This window comes from Tauraco erythrolophus, chromosome 10 (assembly GCF_009769465.1).
Source record: "Tauraco erythrolophus isolate bTauEry1 chromosome 10, bTauEry1.pri, whole genome shotgun sequence".
NCBI lineage: Eukaryota > Metazoa > Chordata > Aves > Musophagiformes > Musophagidae > Tauraco > Tauraco erythrolophus.
Window position 1 is genome coordinate 31,782,722 of NC_141474.1, and position 27,922 is coordinate 31,810,643.

A 27,922-nucleotide genomic window follows, 5' to 3' on the forward strand; every position below is an offset into this window, starting at 1 on the left:
CGGCCCGCGCCGCCAGGGCGGGGGGAGGTGGCCGCCATGTTGGGTCGGAGCGGCACCTCCCGTTCGGGCTGGCGGCTGCGGAGGGAAGGCAGGCGCGGTACCAGGGGACTCCCCGGGCCGCGCTTCACCCCAGAGACAGGTGCCACGTCCCCGCTTTGCCCTCACACCTCGTTCCGCGGCTGCACGAAGCGGCGGCGGCGGCGAGACCGCTGAGAGGAGCTGCCGCCCAGAGGCACCGCCCAGCCCCTGAGGCGTGCGCCCCGCTGATTGGTGCAAACTGCTACACCTCCTCCCCGTGATTGGCCACACCCGCTGCCACTCCCGGCGCTTGACGGCATGGGCGTGACAGCCCCTCCCGACCCCTCTGCGTGGAGGTGGGCGCCGTGCGGACCCGCGGGCCGCTCGGCCACGTCAGCGCGCGTCGTTCCGGGCGTACGCGCGCCCGGTGCGCGGGGTGTTTACGCAGCCGCCGCCATGGAGGCGAAGCCGGCGGATCTGCTGCTCTGTGACAGCCTCATCCTCTGGGTGAGTGCGGCGAGGCGGGCGGTCCCTCCTGCCCGCGCTCCACGCCGCACTGCCGCCCTCCCTCCTTCCCTCCCTCCCCGGCGGTGGCGTGTCCTTGCTGCCCCTGACAGGGCCTCCTGGAGGCGGCGGCGGCGGGAGGATCTCCCGCCGGAGCGGCCTTCCCCGGCGGAGAGGAGCTTTTCCCGTCAGACCCCCCGAGCGCGGCGGCGGGCGGCCTCGCGGCGGGGGCGGCGGCGCGAGGGCACCTGTTGGCCCCGCGCCGTTGCCGTGGTGACGGGGGCGACGGTAATGGCGCTCGGAGGCCGTCAGCGGCGGGACGGGGCCTGCCGGGGCGGGCGGCCTCCGCGCCGCTGGGGCTCCTGACCGGCGCTCCGAGGGGCGGGAGAGCAGCCAGCGAGCGGAAACCGGCGGCGGTGTGGATACGAGCATGGCTGCGGTAGCGAGGCCTGCGTGAGAAACGAGTGGTTTTACACTCAGTAAAAGCGTGCCCGGAGGCACCTCGAAGTGTAGATGTGGTCTTGTGAGTATCCTTGTGGGCCCAAGTAGTGGTTCTCCAGCAGTGGCTTCCATGTGGAAGCTGCTCGGTAATTAACCATAGTGGTTCTCCAGCAGTGGCTTCCATGTGGAAGCTGTTCGGTAACTAACCACAGTAGCAAATATGTGCAATTAATTTGGATTGAGCTGACAGGAGCAGAAACCTCAGAACGCTTCGTACCGTCTTTCAGTTGGTTAAAGTGTTCATGAGTCAGGTGCAGCACACCTGACTGTGTGGTATTGCCTGGGCAAGAAGCACATGTTTGTTTGGTTCATCAGTCAAGCTTGCTTTCTTTTTATCCCTCGTTCTTTCCATGTTTCTGCTGCTTTTTTTTTTTTCCTGTAATATTTGCAGATGCAGTATTTTTGGTGAGAGTGAGGTCTACTAAATAAAACTTTTTCTTGAAACCTTGGCAGGGAAGGCCGCAATTACCTGATGTGAAGGGTTTCTCTAGAAATAGCAAGTGTTTTGCTGCTGTGAAGTGTAAATCAGGGAAAGAAGGGAGTGTTTTAGAAGCATTGTGGAGGTCCAGGAATGAAACTGGCGAAAGTGATGACAACAGCTACCAGGGAAGGTGTTCCTTTTACTTTCTACATGATGTTACAGAAGTTTTAATGAGTTAAAGTCTGTAATAAATCATTGAAAACCAATTTCCTCCTTCCTTTTTCCTCCTTCATTTTCCTTTTGATGACCTTGTGTGCTTTCAGTGTTTTTGCTGGTCTTTAGAATTTCATTTGTCTTATGCTTACCTCTCTGGAGTTGGATATCTTTTGTCATTTAATCTATGCATACTTTTATTTCTCTTTTTTGGGCTTTTCAACTGTGTATTTTCCTCTTGGTAGTCAGGGAAGAACTCCATCATGATTCAATTGCAAAATAAATCAGTGAAGCAACTTGAACAGATGCATTCCCGAACTCTGTCTAAAAATCCTTTCAGCATTGCAGAACTCCTGCTTAAAATATTTTAAGCCTAATTCTCATTTTTAGTATTGTCACAGGGCATAGCTGTAATTACATCATGAATCTTGAAGAGAATGCTAATGGAACTTTAGTTAGCCTTAAACTGAAAGAGCTTTGTGTAGTGTTGTCGATGTAAATGAACATTCAATTCTGTGAGTTCTGGTTTTGTATACAGCACTCAGCAGATGCATTGCCAGATGCATGTGTTTAGATTTAACACCGGATTTCTCAGACCTAGTTTACAACTTAGTAGAAACCATTTGTTAACACTAAGATATGTTCCCAACAACCTTTCAACTTGAACTTCAGGAAAAAAAAAAAAGATCTGAGGAGGGGGCAATGAAGTGGTATATATCTGTAGAGAAGAGGGTTGTGTAACTCTCTGTGGTTCTAAAGGTTTCTCTATTTATTTACTCATTAACATGGCAAAGAAATGCCATGATTTTCTGTGTTCTGCTGACAGATCCTGTTTGGTTGTTGGTTTTGGTTTTTTTTTTTTTTTTTAGCAAATTCTATTTTAGAAAGCATGCATTGTCCAGAGAAGAGAGAGAAAATACAAATGAAAATGCTATCTATTGATTGTTCAACCCACATGTCATTGAATTTAGTGTTTTGAGGCTGTTGCAGGAAAAACATAATGGAATTAGATTAAATATAAGGCAAATCTATATGAGTTTCCAAGGAAAATAGACTTTAATATCTGCAATATATACCTGTTTCTTAACAGAAAAAAAAATTCTCAGTCAGAAAGACAAACTTTAATTAGTATATGTGAAGCAAACCTTAGTATTTTTGACCTCTGGGTAGGAGTGGAGTGGTAATAGTAGCAGCAGTAGGCCTAGCAATGCAGTAGTATCTTCTGTGTTTAGGTGCCATTACAATAGGTGTTTTCTTTACTGTAGTAGAGCAGAAGTTTCTTGAATGCCTTTTGGTACTGTACTGCTCTGAGGCTGCTTCTGCCTTTTTCTCCGAACTAGAGACTAGATGTATGGTAACATCTTAAACAGAAACCTTTTTCCACAGTAGCCGTACCCCTGTTTGGCACTGGTAATGTTAACTCTGCCCAATGGCTGAGTTATTCCATTCTTAATCCCAGCATGTGAATAGGAAGGGTTATTGTTACTGTAAAAATCTCTTTGACTAACTCTATAAGACTTCTGTCCCTAGTGTGTATCATCTGGGTATAAAATGGAGAACCTCAGCCCTACATCATCTGGATGAAATTGAGGGCAAACCTTCCCTGGAGCTGGATAGGTTGATTTCTACTGGGTAATGTGAACACTCTTGTTTCATCTACAGCTGTTTGGTGCTAGAGCCTTCAGCAGATCCAGAGAAAAGGCATTAAGTGTTACGTGTTACAAAATCAAATTTTCAGATGTATGTTGTGAGCATAATAGCTGTATGTCTGAGAGAAAAATAGTTGTTGCTACTCTCGTAGCAGCAAGTGGCAGGGTGCGTTTAGACTAGATGGCTAGATTCATGAAATGGCTTTCACCATGAGTAGCAGCGTGGCCTTGAACCTATATTTAGTAAAACTAATCAAATTTTGAGGGAGAGGGGAAAAAAAGATTACTACTAGAGTCCCAGAGTCTATGGCTGCTTCTCTGCCAACCTCCTCCCCACACCTATTACTTCGATTTGTTTTGCAAGTACAGTAAAAATCTTTTTTTAAGGAAATGATTGGGCTGGTATGGGGTTTGGAGAACATGTAATTAATACTTCTACTCTCCAATTATTTCTAGGCGCTTATGTAACTTTTAAATATGTGGAGAAACTAAGACTATCTGTCCTGCATTTAGCTTAATTTTAATTAGCTGCTTCTATTCTGGGAGACACTGGCATGCATGGTGTGGTGTTGCATGTCACCGGGTTTTCTAAGGCTTTGTTTACCTGTTCTGACAGGCTTGGATGAAATGGAAGTACCTATACTTAGCAATTTCTTTGATTTACAAGGGGGTCTAGCCAGATGGCAGCATCATGATATTGTGCCATAAAACTCCAAATTCTGGCATGCTCAGTCTTGACTCGTAAGCTTGCCTGTCTGTTCTTGCATTAGTGTTAAGGCTCCCGTAGTAATGAACCCAGTGCTGTCAATCACAGCTGCTTCAGTTTATGGTGTTCTGCTTAATCTTTTACGTAACCTGCTAGAGATTACTGACTTCTCACTTGCCACAATACAGGATTTTAAAAATACTTTTTAAATTAAATTGAAAAAAAAATAAAAAACCTGCGTATTTTTTTTTCTTGGCTTGATTAGACTCTCTTTGAAGCAAAGAAACAAATATTTAGAGTATATAGTGACTCTTTATAAATAAAATGTAGAATGGACAATTGCCTCAAATTCTCACAGCTGGAAACGGTGCTTTTCTACCACTTTTGTCCAAGTAGCTCCGTTTCCCAAGCACTCTTGACAAAATCATTCAGCAGTGACTGCTGAAGAAGGTCACCTTTCACAGGATGTTGAGGAAAGCCCTCTCACAAACAGACAGGTAATTTAGGACAGTGTAAATGTCGTAAGTCTAAGAAGTCAGTTTTCACAGTGGACAGAGATGATAAGGATCTGTTCTTGCTCCCATTTTATTCAACATATACACCTTCTAATAGCATTAACAGCAAACTTTCTCCTTCCTATTTTATTTGTTGTTGTAAAGAAGGCTGAACTTAAAAGAATTGCTGATGAGCTCTTCATTTCCTGGGTGACCGAGTGATGAACTGATGTGTGTGGAAACGTTCTCTCAACTAGAATAGTTAGCTCTGAGCCAGTTGTTGTTTGGAGAATAAAATATTGCAATTATAATAGATAATTCTGTCAAAATGTTAGCTCTAAGCTTGGGGATAGTTTTTAAAAAGTGCGCGTTATCCAGAACAGAAACATTTTTAACATTGAGGGAATCCCATCCTACAGATCTTAAATGCAGTAAAACCAGAAAACTAGGAGGAAAAAAACGGCCATTCTCCCGGGAAGTATGAAAGAGCTTTTATATGAGAACTGTCTAAATATATGAGGACTGTTGATCCTAGGAAAGACAGAGTAGGAAGAGATGGATATGGTGAAGGTCAGTACAGATTTGAGCTCCTGGAGAAGGCAACTGGGGAAGAGTCTGTTGACCATCTCTTCCTGCACAAGAAGCAGAGGAGATAAGGTGAAGCTAACAGGTGACAAACTAGCAAGAGGGGGTGTCCTGCAGAATGTCTGGATGCTGAGTTTGTGTCTGCAAGAAGTGCCTCAGCCAAGTTTGTGGAAGAAAACATCGTTGAGGACTGTTGAAGAGAACTGTACTGTCTCTGCTCCAGGGCTTCTCCAAGATGCAAATTTCTGGAGCCTGATGGAGTATCTTGCAGAGTTTGCAGTCACTTTTTACAGTCTGTGGAGTGATGTGAGGACATGAGTACTTCCCTGTTTTAAGGCTTGATATGTGAAGTAGTCAGAATTGCAGGCAGAAACTAGCAGGGCAGCAGAAGAGCTGCCTGTGGATGTGTAGTAAGCTACTACTATGCAGTGCGTTGATGATGGGGTTCTTATGTATAGAGCTGTCTGCTGGGTCTTTATTGCAGTGCTCGGTAAGGATGTAGACGTGTTGGAGTTATTAATGTCATAGAATCATAGAATCACGGAATGGTTTGGGTTGGAAGGGACCTTTAGATGATCTTTAAGGTCCCTTCCAACCCTAACCATTCTATGATTCTATGACCTCAAAGATCATCCAGTTCCAACCCCCCTGCCATGGGCAGGGACACCCTCCACTACACCAGGTTGCCCAAAGCCTCATCCAACCTGGCCTTGAACACTTCCAGCGATGAGGCATCTACAGCTTCTCTGGGCAACCTGTTCCAGTGCCTCACCACCCTCTGAGTGAAAAATTTCTTCCTTATATCTAATCTAAATCTCCCTTCTTTAAATTTAAAGCCATTTCCCCTTGTCCTATCACTACATGCCCTTGTAAAAAGTCCCTCTTCAGCTTTCCTGTAGCCCCTTTAAGTACTGGAAGGTCTCCCTGGAGCCTTCTCTTCTCCAGGCTGAACAGCCCCAACTCTCTCAGCCTGTCTTCATAGCAGGGGTGGTCCAGCCCTCAGATCTTCTTCGTGGCCCTCCTCTGGACCTGCTCCAGCTGCAAAACAGTTGAGCTATTAAACTTTATTCTTTAGGATGGGAGTTGCATCTTGTTTGTACAGTCCTACTACAAAGGGACTTTAATTGTGCTTGTGCCTGGAATACTTAGAATACCACTTAGAATACAAAGATTACATATAACAATTCTTGTAGCGTAGGTCAGGCAACTTATTAAAAGTGCTTCTGTCTACAATCTGGTTTTGTAATAGAGGAGAAGAGGGAAAACTGGGGCTTTGTTGCTTAATCTTTAGACAGAGATGTGTAAATAGGGTAAATCTGCATCCAGCCCTGTGTTTAAGCACTAGGTGGTGTGGCGCTTAGAAAATAACAGGAAAATATGTATGTATATTAAATATGAGGAAAAAATGTATGAATAAAATACGATTACCAGGAAAAGATGTATAACTTCAGGTTATAGAAAAGTTTCTTGGCTTTATAGCAGTATTTTGAAGTTCCATATTTAAATAGGAGTATCTTTAGAGGAATTTTTGGAATTCCTGAATTGCAAGGAAATATGCTGCCAGCTCACAGGACTTGAAATGGTTCGGTCTTGTTCAGCTATCTTGATATCCTTAAACTGTGCGTTAGCTCTCAGATAACGATTTTTTCCACTTTATTTTGCATAATTTTCTGCCTTCTGTTCTAAACCCCAGATAATTTCAGGGGTCTCTACTGGTGTCATGACTTCTCTTACTTGAATATTTATAGTAAAAGACGGGATTTCTGCCCCCTCCATACATCCTGCCTCAGTTTTTGCCCTTTCTTCTAATACCATTTTTTGTTTAGGTAGTTACATGTCCAGAACTAAGCACTCCAACATAATTTGTAGGACAGATAAATATGACTTTAGTTTCCCAAGTCGGTATTCTATAATCTGATTTACAGTAGGACTAGCATGAAAAAGCAAAGCATGGTAATACTAACTTTTGAAGCTACTAGTTACAATCAGCAGTCACAAGTATTGAGATAATTGGGTTGGCTTAAAAACCAGATAGTTCAAAAAGGATTTCAGCCGCCTTGAGTAGAAAGACATCTTGCTAAATGCTTGTACCTTAAAGAGGAAAAAGGAAATGGCAACTAATATCCTGTACCTGTCTACTGAGCAAGAAACATGATGTTTTTCCCTTTTTTAGTTGCAGACGTTCCATACTGCTGCACCTTGCAGAGATGTTCAGGACTTGACTAGTGGGGTTGCCATGGCGCAGGTACTTCACCAAATGTAAGTTGATACTGAAGTTTGAAGAAAAGGTATTTAATTTCTTGAGGTTCTTGTGTTTGACATGCATAGTTCCTTTCACCCACCCAAAGACTTTTTGTATAGTTAGACAGAAACTTAGAGTAGACAATTTATAGCAGAAGATAAAATATACCTTTGTGTTGTTTTGGGGATGATATAATAGTTGAAGAATAATATGATAGAATGGAGAAAGTGATGAGTAGATATTTTAACACTGCAGTATTAAATTTATACATAAGGATAATTGGGCAAGATTTATGGTCATTTTCGCTTTTCCTATCAACGCCGTTTCCATGGATATCCATGCTTCAGGCAATATATTCTTCTTTGGAACTAAAAATTCAAAGGCATGTCTTTGTGCTCTCCTTCCCTTGGGATTGCTCAACTGATTTAAGTTCTAGGATTTAAATGATAACTTACTATTTGTGTGGAAAAAAGAATTATAAAACTTCAATGGCAATTTTATTATTAAAAATAGTAGTGGGCTAATCAAAAGTAAAATCATTCCTATTTTATCGGTGTGATGAAAAATGATGCTGGGACTAGTTTTGAAATTCGCAGTTACTTCAGAGGATTGTAACATGAGTATTTTATTGGAAGAGTATCATGCTACAAGTCATCACTGCAGTTTTATTGTTGTTGTTGGCTCAGATAAGAAAGAAGTCTGAATTACCATCTCCTGCTCAAACTATTATTTTTGATTACTGAGAAATTACTTGAAACAAACGCCACCCCACCCCCCCCCCCCGAGAAAGACCAAACCAACCAAACAAAAAAAAAACAAACCCCGAAACCCCAGCGTCTGCCTTAAAAGATTGTAAGTGTGCTGTGTAAAGACAGAGCTCACCCTTTTCCTGGGTCCTGGCAAAAGCTGATTTAGGAGTGCTTAGTAAAGATTCCCTGAGGGTCACTTCCCGTGTGATTGTGGTACCAGGCTACCGCAGGCTTTGGGCAAACTTCTTTACATGCAGGTGAGGATAATAATTGTCTTTTGTTAGGTGTTTCGAATAAGCAGTGAATAAATAACATGATGTAGAAGTTAAGATATTGGTAGACATGCTGTGATTGTCCCACTCAGCAGCTCAGTGTGTGTCAACACCTTCCTTAGCTACTCATCCTTATTTATGCTGGCAAAGTAATTATGCTTCTGCCTAGGAGAACCAAAGACATAACAAAAATACGAAAAGCCAGTAGTTTAAATATTAATTTTTTTTCCCTTGATAAGTGCCTTTGAATTGTAGCGAATGTTGGAAAGCCTGAATGTACAAGAGTAGGAACCAAACTCGATGTCAGCACTAGTCAGAAGAGGATGTTTCTTTACAGCATTATGATCCCTTTGTCAGGTATAAAAATTCAGCGTGACAAAGGCCTTCACATCCTTGTGTTCCTAGCTGTAGCTAGCTCAAGCGCGTACAGAAATTCTTCCTGCCCTGGAAGATGGTGTCTGAATTCAGCCAGCAGGATGGAAGTTTCCTGTGATGCGTGTAACTTGCAATCTCCAGGAATTCGTGCTTCATTAGACACTGTAGTCAAATGTTTGATGTTTTAATGCTGGGAATTTGGTATCTTATTTATTTAAACATCTTCTTGATGTTTAATTGTTTAATTTTGTTTCAGAGATGTTGCTTGGTTTGATGCATCTTGGCTAAATCGCATTAAAGATGATGTTGGTGACAACTGGAGAATAAAGGTACTCAAAACTAAAGTTAGTGAAAGTATGTGGGGTTGGATACTATGTCTGTCCTGAGAATATCTAGCAGTCCAAAAACACAGAATTAAGCTCAGACTTTTTAATGTTATTTTAAAATGAACTTGAACTGTCTGTTGATGGTTTAAGTGCTTTCCAGGATTGCTGGATAGGGATTTTCTGTTGCGGTATTTCTCTTCCCCTGTCATTATTGGGTCCTCTTGTAGAGCTGCTATGTAAACATTTTATTAAAAATTATTTAATGTCAGCAAAATTAAGAATTTTAATAAAAGCCTGTAACCTTATCTTTCATGTACAACGATTAGTCCAGTAATCTGAAGAAGATTCTGCAAGGAATTATGAACTACTATCATGAGGTATGGAAAAAGCAGCAATTTTATTGTTGTTCTAATCATTAAACCTTATGATTGTTGTCTTCCTTCGGTTAGCCTTTTTTTCCCTAGGCAAAATAATTTATTTTAAGGTCTTTTTTGGCAGAAAGTATATGATAATTATCTGGTTAAATAGGAGCTCTGAGTGAATATAAGATAAATTTAAGCAGGTGTATTTTAGAGAAGGCTCCTGGAGTATAATCTGGAAGCCATGTCTCTGTCATTGCCCAAGTGAATCTCATAAGTGAGCTGCAGAATCCTGTTGACTTGTGTGTGTGCATTCATATTTGCTCTTGTCTGGTGAAGTTTTAACCCTTTTCTACACAACAGAGCAGATTCGGCAACCCTAGTCTAGGTTTGATGGTACTTGGAAGCTGAGATGAGTTACGAATCCTCCTGGACATAATAAGGATTATAGTTTGTTCTCTCTCATGCAGGATGAGTACAGTAGCGAAAAAAGCGTGCTGTATTTCAAGTTTAAAAAAAAAAAAAACAAACCTGAAATTTGTGTGGAGCTTGATTATAGTTACGTAACAAATATGGTAAAGAAAAACTTGCCAGATCATCTTCCAGCTTCCCGGTCTTGCCTGAGCTTAGTTGTGAATACCGAGTGACAAGCCCTTTTGTATTGCCAGTGCTGAGGTGCTCTGGCAAGCCCAGAAGTAGAACTTTTTTAGGCTTATGAGGACCACTTTGAAGGATTATAGAGCAACTGAATGTGGAAGCATTTTAAAGTCTTTAAAATTATTATTATTTTGGTAGGTAAATTAATTCTCTCATATTTGAGGTCTGGCCTGAGAACTTTTAACCTACTACCATTACTTTTTCTTGCGTAGGTGGTCAGTTAACTAAAAGCCCCCAGTTAATAGACTTTCAAAACTTGTGGTTTTGCCAGAACAATTTTATAGAACTCTAAAGTGCATAACTTCATTACACTAAATAATTGCGAGGTGTTTTGAGTTTATTTTTTAATGCTGTTGTCCTGGTTTTAGCTGGGACAGAGTTAGCTCTTCTTTTTAGCAGTTAGAAGAGCTGTTTTGGTTTTACTCAGAGGCTTTCTCTGAGAAGAATGTTGATAGCAAGCTGATGTTTATAGTTGGCACTGAGGTCTCAAGGACTTTTCAGCTTGCCGTGTTCTTGCCAGTGTGCAGGAGCACAACAGGATAAGGGGGGAGCATAGCCGGGACAAGGGGTCCACGACTCTCCTGATGATTCGTACTTGGACTTAGGATTGAGGCCAAACTGGCCAATTAGTATTCCATATCATGCAACGTCATGCCTAGTATAAAACTGAGGGTCAGCCGGAAAGAAGGGCTTTTTGCCCTTCTGGGACTCTCACTTTCGGACTCTGAGTGCTTTCTCTCTCGCTCGCTCTCTATTTCGGGCCTCCCATTCATCTGGGATTGCAGTATCGGGATTTATCTGTTTCAGGATCATTAGTTCGGGAAGAGACAGGCCTCAGTCAAGGGGTGGTGAGCAATTACACCGTACATCACTCATTTGTATATATTTATCCTTGTCTTTTGTATATATTTATCCTCGTTTGTATATATTTATCCACAGTGTGCAACATCTGACTTTCATGTATGAAGCCTTGTAACAAATGAGTTAAGAACATCTGCCTTGTCTAGGCCTCTTCAGATTTTCTAATGTGGTACTGCTATCTTTGTACTCTCTCATAAGCCAGTATTTTTAACATGTATCTCCAGATTTTAAATCTTTCCCGTCCGTAAAAGAACACTTATTATGGTAACAAACTTATTAATGACTCGATGGTTTCTCAGGATGGCTTACTTAGTCCAGATTGTTTACATGATACCAGATTTCCATGTTGCATAAAAGTTGGAGCCCACTTTCTCTCTTCGGCTTTTTTCAGTTTTTGGGACAGCAGATTTCAGAAGAGCTTATTCCAGACTTAAACCAGATATCTGAGAACTCGGATCCCACCGAACTGGGCAGGCTTCTGCAGCTTATTTTAGGTTGTGCAGTCAACTGTGAAAGGAAACAAGGTACACACCACCTTAATCTGTTCAACAAACAGCAGACTGTCTCAGGTGATTGTTAAAGTGGAAGAGATGTAGAAACTCTTCTCTCTTACTCATCAAAAAAATATCTGTTGTTAATATGTTGTATGCCCATTCTGAAACTGGAGTTCACTTAAAAGCAGAAAACCTATGGGAAACTTCTCTGCATAGTATAAATTTGTTCACCTGGGAGATTATAATTACTTGAGCTTATCTGCCATATTACTGGATAATAATGTTGTTGGTTAACAGTAGTGCTCTGTGTAAAAAAGAGAGCACTACGTGTTTTGAAGGTGCTTTATAGATACAGATTTTTCTGCAGATAGTGTGTAATGTTACCCAAGATGTACGTTGTCAAGAGTTGCTACAAATTCTTTTTCACAGAGCACATACAGAATATCATGACCCTTGAAGAGTCTGTTCAACATGTTGTCATGACTGCCATTCAGGAGGTAAGTAATAATTCATAGCCTGATGCTGTCAGTCGTTGACCTCTCTGAATTCTTTAATCCAAGCCATGGTCAGGAAATAGCGTAAGTACTTCCCTGAATTATCTGGGAGGATCAGGACCAAGAGACCCTGACGCAAACCAAGAGTTTTTTTATTTTAGCCTTGTATGCCCAAATATACAACTTGTGGAGACAGCGAATGCTTAAAACTTTCTGTTTCACACAAGAAATGTATCTAATTGCCAACCAATGAAATTTCTGTCCCGATGCCGTAGTCTTGGACCCATAGTTAAGCTGCTTGTAACTGTTTATGAGGCTACATTGTTCTGACATACCATCCCAACATCTGATTTACAAAGTCCTAGCTGCATCTCTTCTATTCTTGTCATGGTGTGCTCCCCAGATATCTTAATTTGTTCTTAGTTGGGTCATCTTAGTGATCCAGCTCACAGCTTAGCTCTACAGTAACTCACGTCTTAGAGCTTCAGGACTGTGAAGCACAGAGTGTGGAAGGAGGCAAAAACTAAATGCTGACTTTGTTGAAGAAAATGCTGTGTGTAATTGCACCCTCCTCAAGGTAACATTGGAGTTGGTAGTTGGGTCTAAAACTTGGATTTAAGTGGACTGTACAATCTTTAAAAGCTATAAATGCCCTATTGAGAGAAATAAATCCATAAGCCTCTTGTTTATTGTATTCTGACTAATCAAACCTTCTTTCTGAAGAAGGTCTGGAAACAATACCATAATTCCTGAGTAAGAAGTAAAGCCCTTTAATTGTTGACAAACATACTGTGTACATCTCTGTACTGGAGATCAGTGAGAGCTGTTTTAATGTTCCCATTGTTTGCTTAATAGCAATTAACATGACACAAAGAAGTGGGATAACTATTAAATTAATTAAGTGAAATCCTGTCCTGTGGTTCACTCCATTTTAACTTGACTAGGGAGTAGCAATAACTTCAGCAGATCACAGATTCATCCAATAAGTTGTTATTGCTGACTTAGTTAATTCTGGGAGAGGGAAGGTAAAAAAAGTGATCTTATTCTAGATTTGTTTAAATCCTTTACCAACCATGAGGGGGATTTTTTTTTTTGTTACTATTTATCTGTTTTAATATATTGAAGGGATGCAAGGACATGGTGGAAAATACAATTGGTACTCAGTAGACAGCAAAGTTACAGATACTTAACCACCAATTTAGCTTTCTTTTCCTGTGGCCTCTTTTTGTAGCTCATGAGCAAGGAAATAACGGGTCCTTCCACAAGTGATGCATCAAGTGAAATGGAACAGCAGGTAACTGTCTGATATTTATTTCTGTTGTAGTTCAAGCCTGAACAAGTTGATATCTTGCCATCCTTTAAATGAAGAGGAGGGCTGCTCTCCCTCTCCAATTCTAAAAGTTAAAAATAAATAAATACTAATAAAAAAACGAACCTCAACAATAAATTGTGCTCTTTTGTCTTCTATCTGCACAAACTGCTTGGTCTCTTTTCCACTCCTGATTAAACCCTACTGGTTCACAAAGGGCAGAGGAACATACTGATGTACGCAGAGAATACAATCAAGTAATGCTATTTTCCAGTGCTAGTTAAGTGAGAAGTTAAGTGCTGTTTTATAGCTTCTTTAAAAAAATCACAGTGACAGCTATGCCATCTTCCTGGATGGAGTAAAACTGGCCAGTGCAAGTCTACATTGCCAGAAGAGATAGTTACATCAAGGCTCAGCCATGTCAAGCTGCACACTTCAAGTTATGTTTAAGGGGTCATGAAAATTCTTGATAACATGAACACTATAAGGTGTTGCCCATAAAATGAAGTTGTCTTTAAAAGTACCTGCTCAGAAAGGAGCATCAGTATTTGTATTGTGAGATGAAGAGCGTTTAATTTAACAGGCAGGGATTTTGAAACTGTGACAACATGAACGTTCCTGTGTTTCATTTTGTTAAGCTTTTAGGCCAAGTTGCTGTGTTGAATTCAATTTATTTATTACATGTGGTAGTCATTTAGTATGCAGATGAAACAAACAGAGATCCTGATCTAACTGTATATATAGGTTTCTGTGTCAATGTGTGCACCTAACATCCTTCTTAAACAGTTGGTATAAGTAATTGAGACATTTTGGAAGCTAGAACTGTGAGCACTTTGGGTATAGGCCAGAATGATTGACTATCTTGTTTTTTTAACAGCTTAAAAAAGCTTTGGAAGATCTTCAGGAAGCACTCGCAGAAAAAGAAGAGTTGGCACAGAGATGTCAAGAGCTAGATTTACAGGTAAGAAACAGCAAGTCCTTATTTCTTTAATATGTGGTGCTGCTGCTATTAAGATGCAGAAATTCTGAAGGGCAAAGTGAATTTTGCATTTGTGTAAGTTTCTGAGAGATTTCTTAGCTGTTGGGGGGGAAAAATCGTTCTGTACTCTCAAATGCAATTACTGGAAATAGTTTTCTGATGGAAGTGTAAGCTGAGGTCCTGTGCCCACTGGTAACTCAAAGGTTGTTTAGTCTGCTAGGTTTATGTTTACCCTTAGTAGCAGGTAGCATCAAAACAATGTTATCATGTCTTTAAAAATTGTCTGTTTCATTTTTGGTCACTACTTCCTCTAGTCTTTTGAACTGTGTCCAAAAATATGCAGTTCGTATCATAATCAGTCATTGCATTTAATCATAGGAAAATGATGCTTATTTCAATAGGAGTTGATGAAAGACTGAAATTTGAAACTTATCTGAAATTTACTGTTTTTCTTGTATGTAGTTGCAACATGGAGGATATTTCAGGAAGTAAAATTATGGAAACTATAAGAACCTTGCTGATGTTTTCAAACCACACTGATAATAGGCCTACTTTTGTTTTTAATGAATATAGAAGTTAATCAAGTCGCTCTTTAGAAAAAGGAGAGAGGACTTCATAACAATAAACAGGAACTTGCATTTCAATCAACTTTTTAAAGACAAAAGAAAAAAAATTCCATTTGTTAGCCCTGAGACGAATTCCTCTTTTATGGCACTCTAATCTGAGAATAGAAAGAGATTTATCTGTTAAGGCAGTTCATCGCAGATTTGGTTCTGTACAAAGAGAACATTTGTTCACTGTTCTAAAGCTGTCACTTCTAGAGGTGCTAGGACAACAGTTTACTTGCACTTTCTGCTTCCATTAGGAGACTTAGTATGTCTCACTAGAGAAGTTCAGGCTTCATCCTGTCTCCCAAAAACTTCTCTTTCAAAATTTCTCTGTTAAATCATGGTATGTTGCAGAAAGCCAGTTGCTCATAACATAGCGTGGGCCAGGTGAAGGCATGAAAGGTGTTTGAGGGAAAGGTACAGCTGAGTATAAACAGTTGAGTTAATGCTACTGTAACTCTTTGATACTGTGGCGTGTTTTTAAAATATCTCTTCGTAATTTGTGTTGACTTCGTCACCACTTGTTACGTTGAAATAAAAGACAGCTATCAGAAAGGAACTGAGAAAAGACGAAAAACTTGCTCTGAGTTGTGTGATAGGGAGTGGCTGAACCTTGAACAGGAAGTATTATGCTGAGACATCTGGTATGTAAAAAGGAATGAACCTAGAAAGCCAGCACCTAATTAAGTGGGAGATTAATTACTGATTTGTTTCTTACATCTGTTTGATTGATAGACTTTTAAATTTTGATCACAAACAGCATTTCTTAATATTGCCTACTCTAGATTATATCTGATGTTTAATCTGATATGTTTTTTTATTTTATTTATTTGAAGCCATAATATTGACTGACACTTCTCATTTAAACTAATTCTTAATAAATTCACTTGTAAGGTCTCAGTCTTCCTTGATATTTTCCAAGAGTATAAGAAAGGTAGGTTTTCTTTATGATTCAGGAAAACATAACCCAAAAAGCATTTTGTCCCTGTTTAAATGCCAGTTAACTAACACATGCTACGTGCTCTTATGTTTGACAGGATGTTAAAATTAACACAACAGCTTTCACTAGAAAAACTTTAAAGGTTCTATCCTCTTAATCCTTCCTCATTTTATGGCTGTTAATATACTTACTGTTTCAATGAAGTGTTGTATTCTCATTTGCTTAGCTGTGAACACTTTCAACATGAAACTCGTTTGATTGTTGCGAAAAGTGCATGCTCTATATGAAGCTGTCCAGGTTTTTTTTTTTTCTTTTGCCTGTGTGCTTACTAGCTTACGGCGCCTGACACCGCTTGTGGCACAACCGTTCACTGCTGAGCGCACGGCAGTGCTGTGTTAGTGTGCTGGCCAGTGCCATCCTGCTGCTTATCGTGCAGTACAAGCAAGATGGAGCCTATCTTTACACCAGTACTTAAAAGTTTTTGTGTATGGTGTCCATGGTATCCTTTTTAATGAGAGTACCAGTTTATCTTCATATCACATCGTCTGCCTTTACCATGGTTTCAGTTATGAAAATTCGTCTTTTTTTAGAGGGACTTTTCCTGTATTGCTTCGTAACTGTCATACACTAAAGCATCTGTATGCTCAAGTGTGCTGTGTAAATGACTTTCTAAAGTTTCTAAACGCTCAACCTTTTTCATAAACTAATTTGGTGACGTACTGCTGTCTTGCTGTTGTTCTTTCCAGTTGGACAGGTCTTACTATGTCAATGCTGTTTTATCTGTACTAGGTGGCTGCCCTCCAGGATGAAAAAAACAGCTTGATGTCAGAAAATGAGATTATGAATGACAGGCTAGAGCAATTAGATGACTCTCTTGATGATCCAAATACTGCGGTTGCAAAAAAGTATTTTCATGCACAGTTGCAGCTGGAACAACTGCAAGAAGAAAACTTCAGGTATGAAACGATTTCTCTCAAAAATCCCTCACTTGTCATGTCAAATATATCCTGAGAATTTCTGGTACTCTTTCAGGATTTTCCATCTCAATTTCTTTTTCTATAAAAGCTTTTTAGTACTGTATAAACATATTTTCAAGGCAGTCCTTACCTTTAAAAGGAAATTGTTACTTGTAGAAAATGGTGCATTATAATTGCCATATTGTAGCCATTTGACACTTAAAAAGATGATGGAAAGCAGAAAACGAGTGCTGAAGTGATTTGTGTGTAAACAACACGAAAAAGAACCCTAAACCCCCCCAAAACACCATAACTCCTTATTGTGCTGATTTCTTTTAGATTATTAGTCTTTCTCCCTGTGATCTCTATAGGGTAAAAAAAAAAAATCACTTTTCATGTGATCCCTTCATATCGATATGGTAAACTTGAAGTATACAATCCATTATGATTTAACAGGTGGACAATAAAATGTTCCATGCTTACAGTACCATTTTTCTGGCTACTTAAATCAATAGATTTCCTTTCTGTCTTATTTTCAGTAGTCCTAGCACTAAATGAAAAACTTCTGATAACAATGAGTTCTTAACAGAGTTCCTGTTCTTGATCTGGTAGGCTTGAAGCTGCAAAAGATGATTATCGTGTCCATTGTGAAAACCTAGAAAAACAATTGATTGAACTGCAACATAGAAACAATGAACTAACCTCTTTGGCAGAAGAATCTAGAGCCTTGAAAGATGAAAACGATATTCTTAGGTATGTAAAAGAGAGCTCCCCGCACACAAGTTAGGAGGATTTAATGACTAAATCCAACGCTTTGTATTTAACAAGATTCTTTTTCTTCTGAGGTGTTACTTCTGCAGATACGTCTTATCTGAACAAGGCCTGAAATAAATGTTGGAAAAGGGCCCTTTGACAAAGCAGACATGGAGTGCAAGCTTTCAGGCATAGCCTCTGTTGTTTGCTTCGGAATAGCAACATGGCACTTCTGTGGAGCAGGATTAATGAATACAGAAATTTTTCTTCTTTATGTGGGATGGAATGTGAAGTTCTGCAAGAATTAAGAAACTTTTATGTGTGTCTGTGTTCTTATTAAGGGGACATTTGTGTTGGCAAGAGGCTGCCTTTCTGATGTAAAAAAGCATATAGGCAGATAGAACTTGAACATAACTTTTGGTGTCAGCATTCTAGGCTAGATTTAGGTTAGCAATATGATTTTCAAAATGAAGATGAAATACACAATTACCTTGATGAGAATAAAATTTCAGCTTGTGTAAACTAAATTAGATACCAGACAACCCAAGAATTACCCGAAGCAAATCATAACTGCAAAAGCAGGTCTGCTCTTGATAAAATAATGTGAATAAAACATGGAAACAGAAGTGGTTTCAGGTGTTTAACTTAGAGTAGTTCTTAACATCTGAAACAAATCTTAAATATAGATTTTTCTTCCATAATTTTCTTGTACTAGCTTCTAGTGATATGAGATGGCAGATGTTAAACGCAGATATTAAAATTGATTTGTGTAATCATGATCAAAGTATTTTCTTGCTACATAGATTTTTGTTAATGATTCTTGGTCATATCTGCTAATAATCATTTTCATAGTGCAATTATGTTCTAATTATGTATAACCCCACAATAAGAACATCTGCATGTTCTTCCTTACCGAGGTACAAGTACTTTGAGGTGATTGTCTAGCACAGGATGTTGTGGTGCATTTACATTGCACCCCACAGAATTTCCTAGAGATATTTGACATACTAACCTTTGCTTGTACTTCTGGCATACAAATGTCAGTCTTAACCTTGTGGTGATTACAGTTTTCATAAGCAATCTTTGCATAATGCAAGTTTGCATTGATTATTCACTGAAAACCAAAGCAGTAAGATTTAACTCTGCTGTTAAGCCCATTGCATCTCTGAAAACAACCTGAACATATATGAAGCAGACCTTGACTTTTTAATCTTTTGAAGAAACATACTTTTTCGTCTAACTCCTGTTTACGCTTTAAGGGCTACTGCAGACAAAGCAAGTAAGCTGGAATCAACTGTTGAAGTGTATCGTAAAAAGCTCCAGGATCTGAACGACTTCCGCAGACAAGTCAAATCTCTGCAGGAAACCAACATGATGTACATGCACAATACAGTCAGTCTGGAGGATGAACTGAAGAAGGCCAATGCAGCACGTGCCCAACTAGAAACCTACAAAAGGCAGGTAAGGCTGCATCGATACTTAAGATGTTGCTTTTCCCTCAGATAGTCATCTTACCTAAATAAAGTTATTGTAATTGTGTTTCAATGAAAAAAAAATTGAACAACTTAGTTTAACAGCTCATGGACTTAACCTGTATTGTTGCTGTAGAATTTCTTATCTGTGAAAACTCCCTCATACTCTGCTGTGCACCTTTCTGTTTTTCCTTTTTATTAATCTAGCAAGCTTAGTTGTAGTTGCTTTCTCAATGGATTGATTGTCCATGATTGGCAGACTTTTCTTCTTTACTTTAACCAAGGTGATTTGTGTGCCTTGGAGAGGTTGTTCAGCTATTACTGAAATCACTTGTGTGTAATATTCTTCACTTTCTTCATGGAAGTTTGTTGTAAACTGTAGGAGTTTTAGTTCAATTTTACTTATTTCAGTAGTAATTAAGAGATGCAGGAGTTAAGTGTTTTAGAAAAACAAAGCCAAGCAAAAAGACATCCAAAAACCCCACCGCAAACACACACCTCCATCCCGTCTCCCCTTCCCCAAGCTTGCAGGACCAGCTGTTTATTTTGACCGAACTAGGCAGGAGGGAAGATTTTAACATAGTTTTTAAAGATAGCATCTTGCAATGTTTGTGCTGAATATAGCCTTTTTTTATAAAAAGGTGCAGGAGCTTCATAACAAACTTTCTGAAGAATCAAAAAGAGCTGATAAGCTAGCATTTGAAATGAAACGACTTGAAGAAAAACATGAAGCTTTAATCAAAGAAAAAGAGGTAAGTCTCTTGAATGAGAGAGAACACCTAATAAATCTCTCTCAAATGCTCTGCTTGAGGAAAACCTTCCCAGAAGTAGCACTACTATAAAAATGAAGTTTAGCACCTTGTGTATGTATACACATATAAAACATAAAATGTGTCTTAATGTGTTATGTGTCAGTACTATTCTTAATTAATTATTTGGTCTTAAAGTAGTGCGGTATGACTTACTTCTACCTCAAATATACCTTCTTAGAGACTGATAGTGCAATGTGATGCATTAAAAGAGACAAATGAAGAACTCCGGTGTTCACAAATGCAGCAGGATCACCTGAGTCAAACAGGTATTGCCTCATCTTCAGAAGCTTTTTTATGTATGTTAGAGATTTCTTTAAGTTTGTTAAATTAAACTTTCCATGTAATTTCAGGTGCCTCTCGTGTTAAAAGCCATGAGAATCTTGCTGCTGAAATTCTACCAGTGGAATATAGGTAAAACAAAAAAGTTGAGGTTTTTACAGGATTTTCCTGGGTCACTGTCATGGTCTAGCCTGGCCAGCAACTAAACACCACACAGCCTCTCGCTCACCCTCCCTTACCCCCAGGGGATGGGGAAGAGAATTAATGGGGGAAAAGGGAGAGAGACCCGTGGGTATTTGTCTGGACCCCATGAAGCTGTCAATAATTATTTCCCTGTACTATAGTTACTTTGCATTCTTTCTTAAAAGCATGTTGGATTGCTGTATATGAAGTTTAGCTTGAAACATCCTCTTTAAGGAGCAAAACAATTCTTATCTTGCCACTGGCAGACAGAATAAATACATAATATGTAGCAGCTAAGACAGAACAGCTAAAGGCTGGCTAATGCTACTTTTAAAGTCTGGCAGCGTGAAGCATAAAGGCACAATAAAATCTGGGTTTGGATTGACTTAATTTAAAATTTTGTTCCTGTCTCTTAAAACTGTTATGGTGTTTGAAAATTTTAAGTTACCTTTTAATAAAAAATTGCATTGTTACCCCGACTATATCCTTATGCAGAACTTGTTTAGCTTACTTGAAGGTCGAGGGAGCGAACAGGAATATTTCCTCCTACTCTTAGTCACCTTTTTCTTAACTAACTCTGACTTTTTTGTTGTTTTTTGATTCAGAGAAATGTTTATTCAGCTGCAGCATGAAAATAAGATGCTTCTGTTACAACAGGAAGGATCAGAAAATGAACGTATTACAGAGCTTCAGGAACAGCTGGAGCAAAAGCACCGGATAGTGAATGAACTAGAAACTGAGAAAAGGTGATGAGTAAAACAGCATCTTCAAATATAGCAAAAAGTGATTTCTGGATCAGAGTGGCTTTGTGGCTTGCATCTGTAGTGTAGCACTGTGCAGGAAGCCAATTATCCTTTTTTTTTTCACCAGCATAATCGTTAACGAAGGGTTATGAATCAAGCAAGAAGGAAAGTAGCTTAAATGTGGTGTAAAGTGTGGTAGATCTGTGTGTAGCTTACTCTGAAGAAAGTGTTGCTTCTTAGCTCTGAATGATTCTTGGTAGACCAAGAATGGATCTAAATGGATCTGTTTCTAGAACTTCAGTAATCATATTGTAACGCTGGAACATGGTCTGGATTTTTGTATCAGTTAATGAATGCTGAAAGCAGTTTACTAGGATATAAGAATTTTACGTGGTTAACGCTTTTCTCAGAACTTAGAATAATTTAAAATCTTTCATTATAAAATGTTTTAAAAAGCTGCCATGTGTTTGTTTCAGCAGAAGTTCAAGTTGAACTAAAAGCATTTGAAAACAGTTTCTTTGTGGCTTAACTCCTGCTGAGTATACCCTCTGAAAAATTATCATCCAGACATGAAACAGAAATATCTTAATTGTCTGTTGTGTTCTGTTTCAATGGGTAATAACTGTCTTTTCTTCCTAAAAGGCTAAATGAAGAGCGTATTGGGGAGTTACAACAACAGATTGAAGATCTGCAAAAGACTTTACAGGAGCTGGGATCCAAGACTGAAGGAGTAAGTGAAGGTTCAGGCTTCCTGACCTTGAAAACATCTTGCCAGTTTTGTTTACAATCGTTCAGTGTAACATCAAGTTGTTTGTTTAGATGTGCCTCTTCTTTTTCAGTGTGTCTGATGTTGATAACTACTAAATGCAGGATTGTGGTTTGGTGGCTTTTTTGGTTTTTTTTGTTGTTGTTTTAAAGTTAGTTTCAAATGCACTAGTTTATGCAGTGGTAAGAGTAAGCAGACTCTTGACGTGAGAGTGAGACCCTCACACGTGAGTGAGTGACTTTGACGTGAGACCCTCACACCAATTGCGTTTCGACTGAAAAAGCTCATGTTTTATGTGACTCCTGCCCCCCACCTTCTTTAAGGAACTGTAATTTTTCTACCTTCTACTTTTCTTTTAAGAATCTCTACTTCTATCATTAAATGGTGATATAGTGAGGATAGCTTTAAAGAAAAAAATGCCAAAATTGGTATCTGTGCGACAAAAAATATGAACACAGTTACAGAAGTGCATGAAAAGATGCAGTTTTATTTAGAGTTATTTGACTTATTTAAGCGTGCTAAGTATTCTTGGCTGATTTGTAAGAGCGCTTTAACATTGCACGATGTGAAATACTGAAATATAACTAAACTTTTTTTCCTTTCATAGTCTAGCAACCTGAAGCAGAAATTGGCAGCACATATGTAAGTAAGGCACATGCATCCACAACAGCTTTTTTATGCTTAATAATATGACTGTTGTAGCACAGAAACTAAGGTCTTGTTTTTCTAAGCCACTGATTTGAGAGTCATGCATGTAGTGAGTTAAGTACTAGTGTTCTAGTTTTGTCTACTCTAATCATGATAATCTTGTAATACTAGTGTCCACTCAACTGTCTCTTCATCACCGATAGCATTTTAAATATTCTGATTCTACAACAGACTGCTAAAACCATCACTCTTCCTGGACTGAGAACTTATTTCACTCTTCTGAAATACTTCCATCCTTTCAGTAGACTTAGTTCCTGCTAAGGAGATGCTGGAGGTTTTTTGGCTCGTTTTCTGTTTTGTTTCTAGCTTTAGGTAAATGAGACTCGATTCAGAAGTCACAACTTCTGTGGTTCTTCAAAAATATGTACTAATATTTATATTTAAACTCAAAAGAACAGCCAGAGTTTCAAATAGTTGTTTGAACACTTTCACCATCAAGTTTTGGCTTTCAGCCCTTAAAACTGTGCATGGAATTATTTGTGAGCTTAAGCCTTAGCCCAGCTCTTCATTCGTAGGGAAAAGTTGAATGAAGTTCATGATGAATTACAGAAGAAAGAGGCTGATCTTGCAGAACTCCAACCTGATGTCAATCAGAACCGTAAGTTTTTTCTGTGGGTTGGTTTTATTGTTGTTGTTGTGTTTTGTTTGTTTTTTTCTTTTGAGACTGTTTTAAGTTTCTTCTGAAATGACTCCCATGGCCGCCGGGCTATGGGATACTTACTTGGATAAGGCTTTCTGCTACAGCTTAGCTTTAAACCTGAAACAGAGATGGGGGGAGCTGGGTTTTTTTGCACATGATGGTGAGCAGGGAGAGGTTCATGGGGACTTAGTTTTGTTGAACAATACTCTGCAGAATGGGAATTCAGGGTCAGGTGGGACCTTAAGGTACAACTGAAACAAAAATAAGAATTTAGGAAATTGTGTAGTATCTAGAAAGCTTATTTAGAGTGTGGTTAAATCAAGAGAACACAGAAGCCTTGAAAGTACCATGTCTATTTTTATTTTTATGTCTTTGTCGATAATTTCTGTAAACAGCCCAGAAAATTGGAGAGCTGGAAGCAGCTTTGCGAAAAAAAGATGAGGATATGAAAGCAATGGAAGAAAGATATAAAATGTACCTTGAGAAAGCAAGAAATGTGAGTGGCGTGTTTCTGAACATATACATTCCTCCTTCATGAATTGTTAAACAGATTGATTTGAGTCCCCCCTCCCCTCCATTCCCAATTAAAATCAGTAGCTGCATGTTGCGTTTTTAGTCAAATTGCTTAACTGCAGTCAGTTAAGTCTATGAGAGAATGGGGTTTAGGCTAAAGCATGAGATGCATTAATGATTCCTTTGTACCCTTTAATATCTTCTGTTGTACACTGTAACAGCATAGTTTTCATCATAATTGCTTGTCTAGTGCCCAGTCTGTTTTCATATTTCTACTGTGAGAAGATGAGATGCAGAGCTGTTGAGAATCAAACCTGACTTGTAATGGTTTTGTTCTGCTTTGTACAGATCATAAAAACCTTAGACCCCAAGCTAAATCCAGCATCAGCAGAAATTATGTTGCTCAAAAAACAGATGATGGAGAAAGACAAAAAAATTGAAGTACTAGAGGTAAAAATTTATATATGTGTAATAATAACTTCTAATATATTCTGCTATCTCTGATATTAAACACTCAAGTTACTGTTTCCTAATGATCCAGTACTCCTCAATGCTGCATTCAGTTAGAAACTGCATCAAACCTAGAAATTGCTAGTTTGGCTTAATTAACCTTGTATCCTACTATAAGTCTGTCAGAGCAGTTTACTTTTCAACAGCATTTTTCAACGTACAACTGAAAGTCTTTTGGATTCTTTCTAAACTCTCTGGAAAGCTAGAAGTGAAATACTTCATAAGACTGATAGTTTTGCCACGTTACAGTAACTTGTACAGAGCTGCAGGATCTGACCTTTTCAGTAGTAATGTAACTTAGTTTGTATGAGGGACTAGGTATTTGAGCAGTGACTTGTTTAATTTACTAGACCTCTTATATCAGTGGTTTCCTGCATTGGAGTTCTTGAAACTATGTAGAAGAGTAAAGCTTGTTAATTCAGTAAAATCTGCCTGACTTAAATCCTGAAAGGATTGTTGACAGTAGTCCAAGGACCAAAAAACACGTGGGAAATGCTGCATTCAGTTTTATAGCAATATTGATGGGACTGGTTAGAATAGTTACCTGAGCAAATACAAAATTCCTCAACGTGAGTTAGCAGGCTGAAAGGTCTGACTTTATGAATGCTGCGGCCTCGAGTTTCTTCTATGTGTACGTACTAGGTAAGTGTACTGTATAACAGCATTTCAGTGGCGTGATAAGAATACCTCTAGTGGCTGTGTATTCTTATCTTAGACTTTCAGGTAGAAAAATTACTACATTATTTGTAGACTTTCTGATACACTCTAGACTTCCGTGCATTCCCTGCCCCCTCCTCCCCCCAAGTGTGTTTCTAAGTCAAACTGCAACTTGTGTAAAACTTCACCTGTTCTTGAACTAGTCTATAACTTCTCTACACTTTGAAGCCTTCCAGGTAGTTTGCATATTTAAGCTTTTCTGCTGTGTTTATTTCACTCAATAGACTGCAGTGAGTTTTTGCAGACTACTTTTGTGGTTTAATTGAGATTGTCTACTCTGTTGTCTGCTTGCAGGCTGAATATAAACTTGCTAAGTTACGTGATTACGAGGAGAAGCTAGTTGTAACTGCGTGGTATAACAAGGTGGGTCAAAAGTTCATTTTTTTTAGTATCTCAGAAATCAGAAAAACACATTTTGCTAAATGTGACAGTTAAATCTTACATTGCTGGGTTTTTTTTCTTTTTAGATTCACTACAAACTGGTGCGTAGGAGAGAAAGGTAGTTGAACTACTTGTGGCAAAAAAATCGAACTTGCAGATTAAAAACAAGGAACTAAGGAAAAGAAACTAAGGAACAAAGCCCGAGAGTTCCAGTTTAAAATGAAATCACTCTTCAACTTGCTAATTCTGTCTTCAAGCCAGAATGCAGTCTTGAGAGAGTTCTAGCTGGAATTTCCAATCCTATTGAGATAACTTGGGAAATACCAGCATCAGTGTTTTTGATAGCAGTGGAAAGGGAGAATATTTTAACAATCAACTATTTTGTAAAATTATTTTGTTATGTTTTCTGCTTGGCTTCTTTGCTTTGGTACAGGAAACTTGAAATTTGGCATAGGCCATGACTCCCGTGTTAGTAATGTACTATTTGCTGCCACAAGCTTCCGTCTGGATTTAGCAGGCTAAATTCCTGAATATTCAGTAGCATTTGTTGAAATTTTTGTTCTTGAGACAAAGGGAGGCTGTGGTTCAAAAGGTTTCCAGACTCCTGCTTTAGATGTTCTGTGTCTTCAGCACAGTATTTGTGAAAAAAGCCAGAGCCATTTTTTCATGCTGCAGCAGTGTCATAGAGGTGGTTAGAAGGTTTGATGTTAAATTGCTGTGAAAAGGACTGGAGGAAGTTGTTCATCTTCATGCAAAGTAATGTTTAAATAGACTTTCCTAAAGAAAGACCAGAATGGGAAATCAAAAAAGTAAAGTGAAAGTGAAAGTAAAATTAAAAGGCTTACTTAATAAAGGAACAACTTTAGAATAAGCTGAAGCTAACAAGTTCTATATCAATGTGAATATGAATGTATCTTATTTTCTTCAGCTTTTGTTCATACTTCTTATGGCAGCAAGATGATATATAAGAAAAACAGTAAAAGAAATTCCGTGTACTAAGTGAGCGTGAGCTTTGTGTATGAAAGATGGCCGTTTCTTTTCTTCTGTGTTTGCTGTAGTGTAAATGTTGTTTAACTCGTTTGCAGAGCCTAACTCTTCAGAAGCTAGGCATGGAAGCAAGGCTGGTTGGCAGTGGTGATGCCTGCAGAGATGGTCCCGGACGCTCGTTCCTAGCTCAGCAACGTCATGTCACCAATACCAGGAGGAATCTCGCTGTTAAAGTACCGGGTGCAACATCTGATTAAACCACAAGAACCATGAGGAAAACTTATATGCTAAAGTGTCCTTAAATGTTTTGTAGCTTCCACTTTAACTACTTGATGAAAGAGGAGGTTAAAATGGTGGGCAGCTGCAAATTCAACATCAGAAGCTATCAAGAATTGATTAAATTGATCAGTGATGTGTCTAGAAGGTAGCGTATAGTTTTCCAGGGAGGAGTAGATTTAATAACTGCAGTACGTATTTACAAGCACATCTTAAAAGATTTATATTTGCCTTCAGAATATATTGTAAATATAAAAATTGGCACTATATATTTAAAACTTTATTTAATGGGTTTGGGCTAGAAAGTTGACTTTTGTAATGAGAAGATGTTATGCAAAGGTGTACTTCAGGAAACTGGCAATATTGAGCATTTTTGCTGGGCTCTTCTAAAAATAAATTTAAAAGATTAGTACCATGTTTTAAAAAATAGATTGTGTTGGTTTTGGTTTTTTTAGAATACCAAGTACAATTTTAAAAGCAAGAAAATACTTGCGTTTATAGAAAAAGAAAAAAAAAAGTGTAGTACCAGTTGACTGGTACTATATATATATATAACAGAAGACAGGATTTTTTTTTTTGTCTTTGCAAGTGAGAAGCAGAATTAGTCAGTTTATTTCAGAAAGAAAAGATTAAGTTTGTGTGTATGTATATTAAGGAAAACCTGTCTTTAACATGTTGAATTCACTAAAGCCAAATAAGCTGGTTTTTCCTGTGTAAGAAAAAAGCTATTATAATAATTCAAAAGTCTGGGCTATGTTTTGTCTGGCATATTGGTACACTGCATTTATTTGCAGAAAGGGAGTTAGGTGGGAAGGAACCCCATTTATTTCCAGCTATTTATACAATCCTGAGCATAGAAATGAATTTTCCTCTTTTTTAAATGTAGCTCCATTTCATTTATTCTGAACTAACTGTGCTAGGCAGATGAATGAAAGATGGCTTTGCTAGTTGTTGGCAGCAAAGATTGATTGTTGGCAGGGCGAAAAGTGCATAAACTGTAACAGTTTTGCAGTATCTAGATGGAAGAAGATGAAATGGAGATGGATATGTGAAATTTGTGCGCAGGAAGTTGCTATCTTTCGCAAAATTTGTGTTGCTTTATTTACCAAATGTCTTATTGTTTTTGTGAACTGTATTATTAAGAAACTTGTCAATGTCCATTCTTCTTTGCAAACTGTCTAGAATAAATTCATTATCCCCGTAGTTAAATTTAAAAAAAAAAAAATTCCAGCAGCCTTTAGAATAAAATGAATACACTTAAACTCAGTATTTGAAGGTGCAGTACCAGTCTGTGATCTAACAGAAAACTCAGCCATACGTGTGAAGGAAAGCATATGTCTGTCTTCACTATCGAGGCCGTCTCTGATTTGAGAGTGGGGTTCAGCTTTGCAGAATTTAAATTGTGAAATTTGAGTAGCCTTCCATTTTGCATGCCCTTCAGTATGGCTCATTCCTTGATTTCTCCCTTCC

The 27,922-nt window shown here is 38.8% G+C and overlaps 1 protein-coding gene across 7 annotated transcripts; it reads left to right on the forward strand.

Annotated features, from left to right (window-relative positions):
* Positions 1-423: 423 nt before the first annotated feature.
* On the forward strand, positions 424-26,963 carry HOOK1 (hook microtubule tethering protein 1). 7 transcript variants are annotated; one of them, XM_086617142.1, is made up of 23 exons: positions 424-525; positions 7,265-7,350; positions 8,986-9,058; positions 9,382-9,432; positions 11,324-11,456; positions 11,856-11,923; positions 13,152-13,214; positions 14,107-14,190; positions 15,854-15,898; positions 16,546-16,712; positions 17,325-17,465; positions 18,725-18,926; positions 19,579-19,689; positions 19,928-20,015; positions 20,100-20,160; positions 20,817-20,957; positions 21,597-21,684; positions 22,328-22,362; positions 22,944-23,026; positions 23,464-23,564; positions 23,930-24,031; positions 25,103-25,171; positions 26,275-26,963. In XM_086617142.1, the coding sequence occupies exons 1-23, from the start codon at positions 475-477 to the stop codon at positions 26,431-26,433; spliced, it is 2,202 nt and encodes a 733-aa protein (XP_086473268.1). In that variant the 5' UTR covers positions 424-474; the 3' UTR covers positions 26,434-26,963. The 7 variants fall into 7 exon arrangements, with proteins under 7 accessions (XP_086473268.1, XP_086473267.1, XP_086473272.1 ...); XM_086617141.1 differs by lacking the exon at positions 15,854-15,898 and adding an exon at positions 25,276-25,290; XM_086617146.1 differs by lacking the exon at positions 15,854-15,898 and adding an exon at positions 25,276-25,307 and having other exon boundaries at positions 26,275-26,315.
* The last annotated feature ends 959 nt before the right edge of the window (positions 26,964-27,922 follow it).

Excerpts from the sequence above, each read along its gene's own strand:
- HOOK1 (XM_086617142.1), top strand. The coding sequence starts at position 475 with ATGGAGGCGAAGCCGGCGGATCTGCTGCTCTGTGACAGCCTCATCCTC. Across the intron at positions 11,457-11,855 it reads CAACTGTGAAAGGAAACAAG|AGCACATACAGAATATCATG; the intron begins GTACACACCACC and ends TCTTTTTCACAG. Across the intron at positions 24,032-25,102 it reads AAAAAATTGAAGTACTAGAG|GCTGAATATAAACTTGCTAA; the intron begins GTAAAAATTTAT and ends GTCTGCTTGCAG.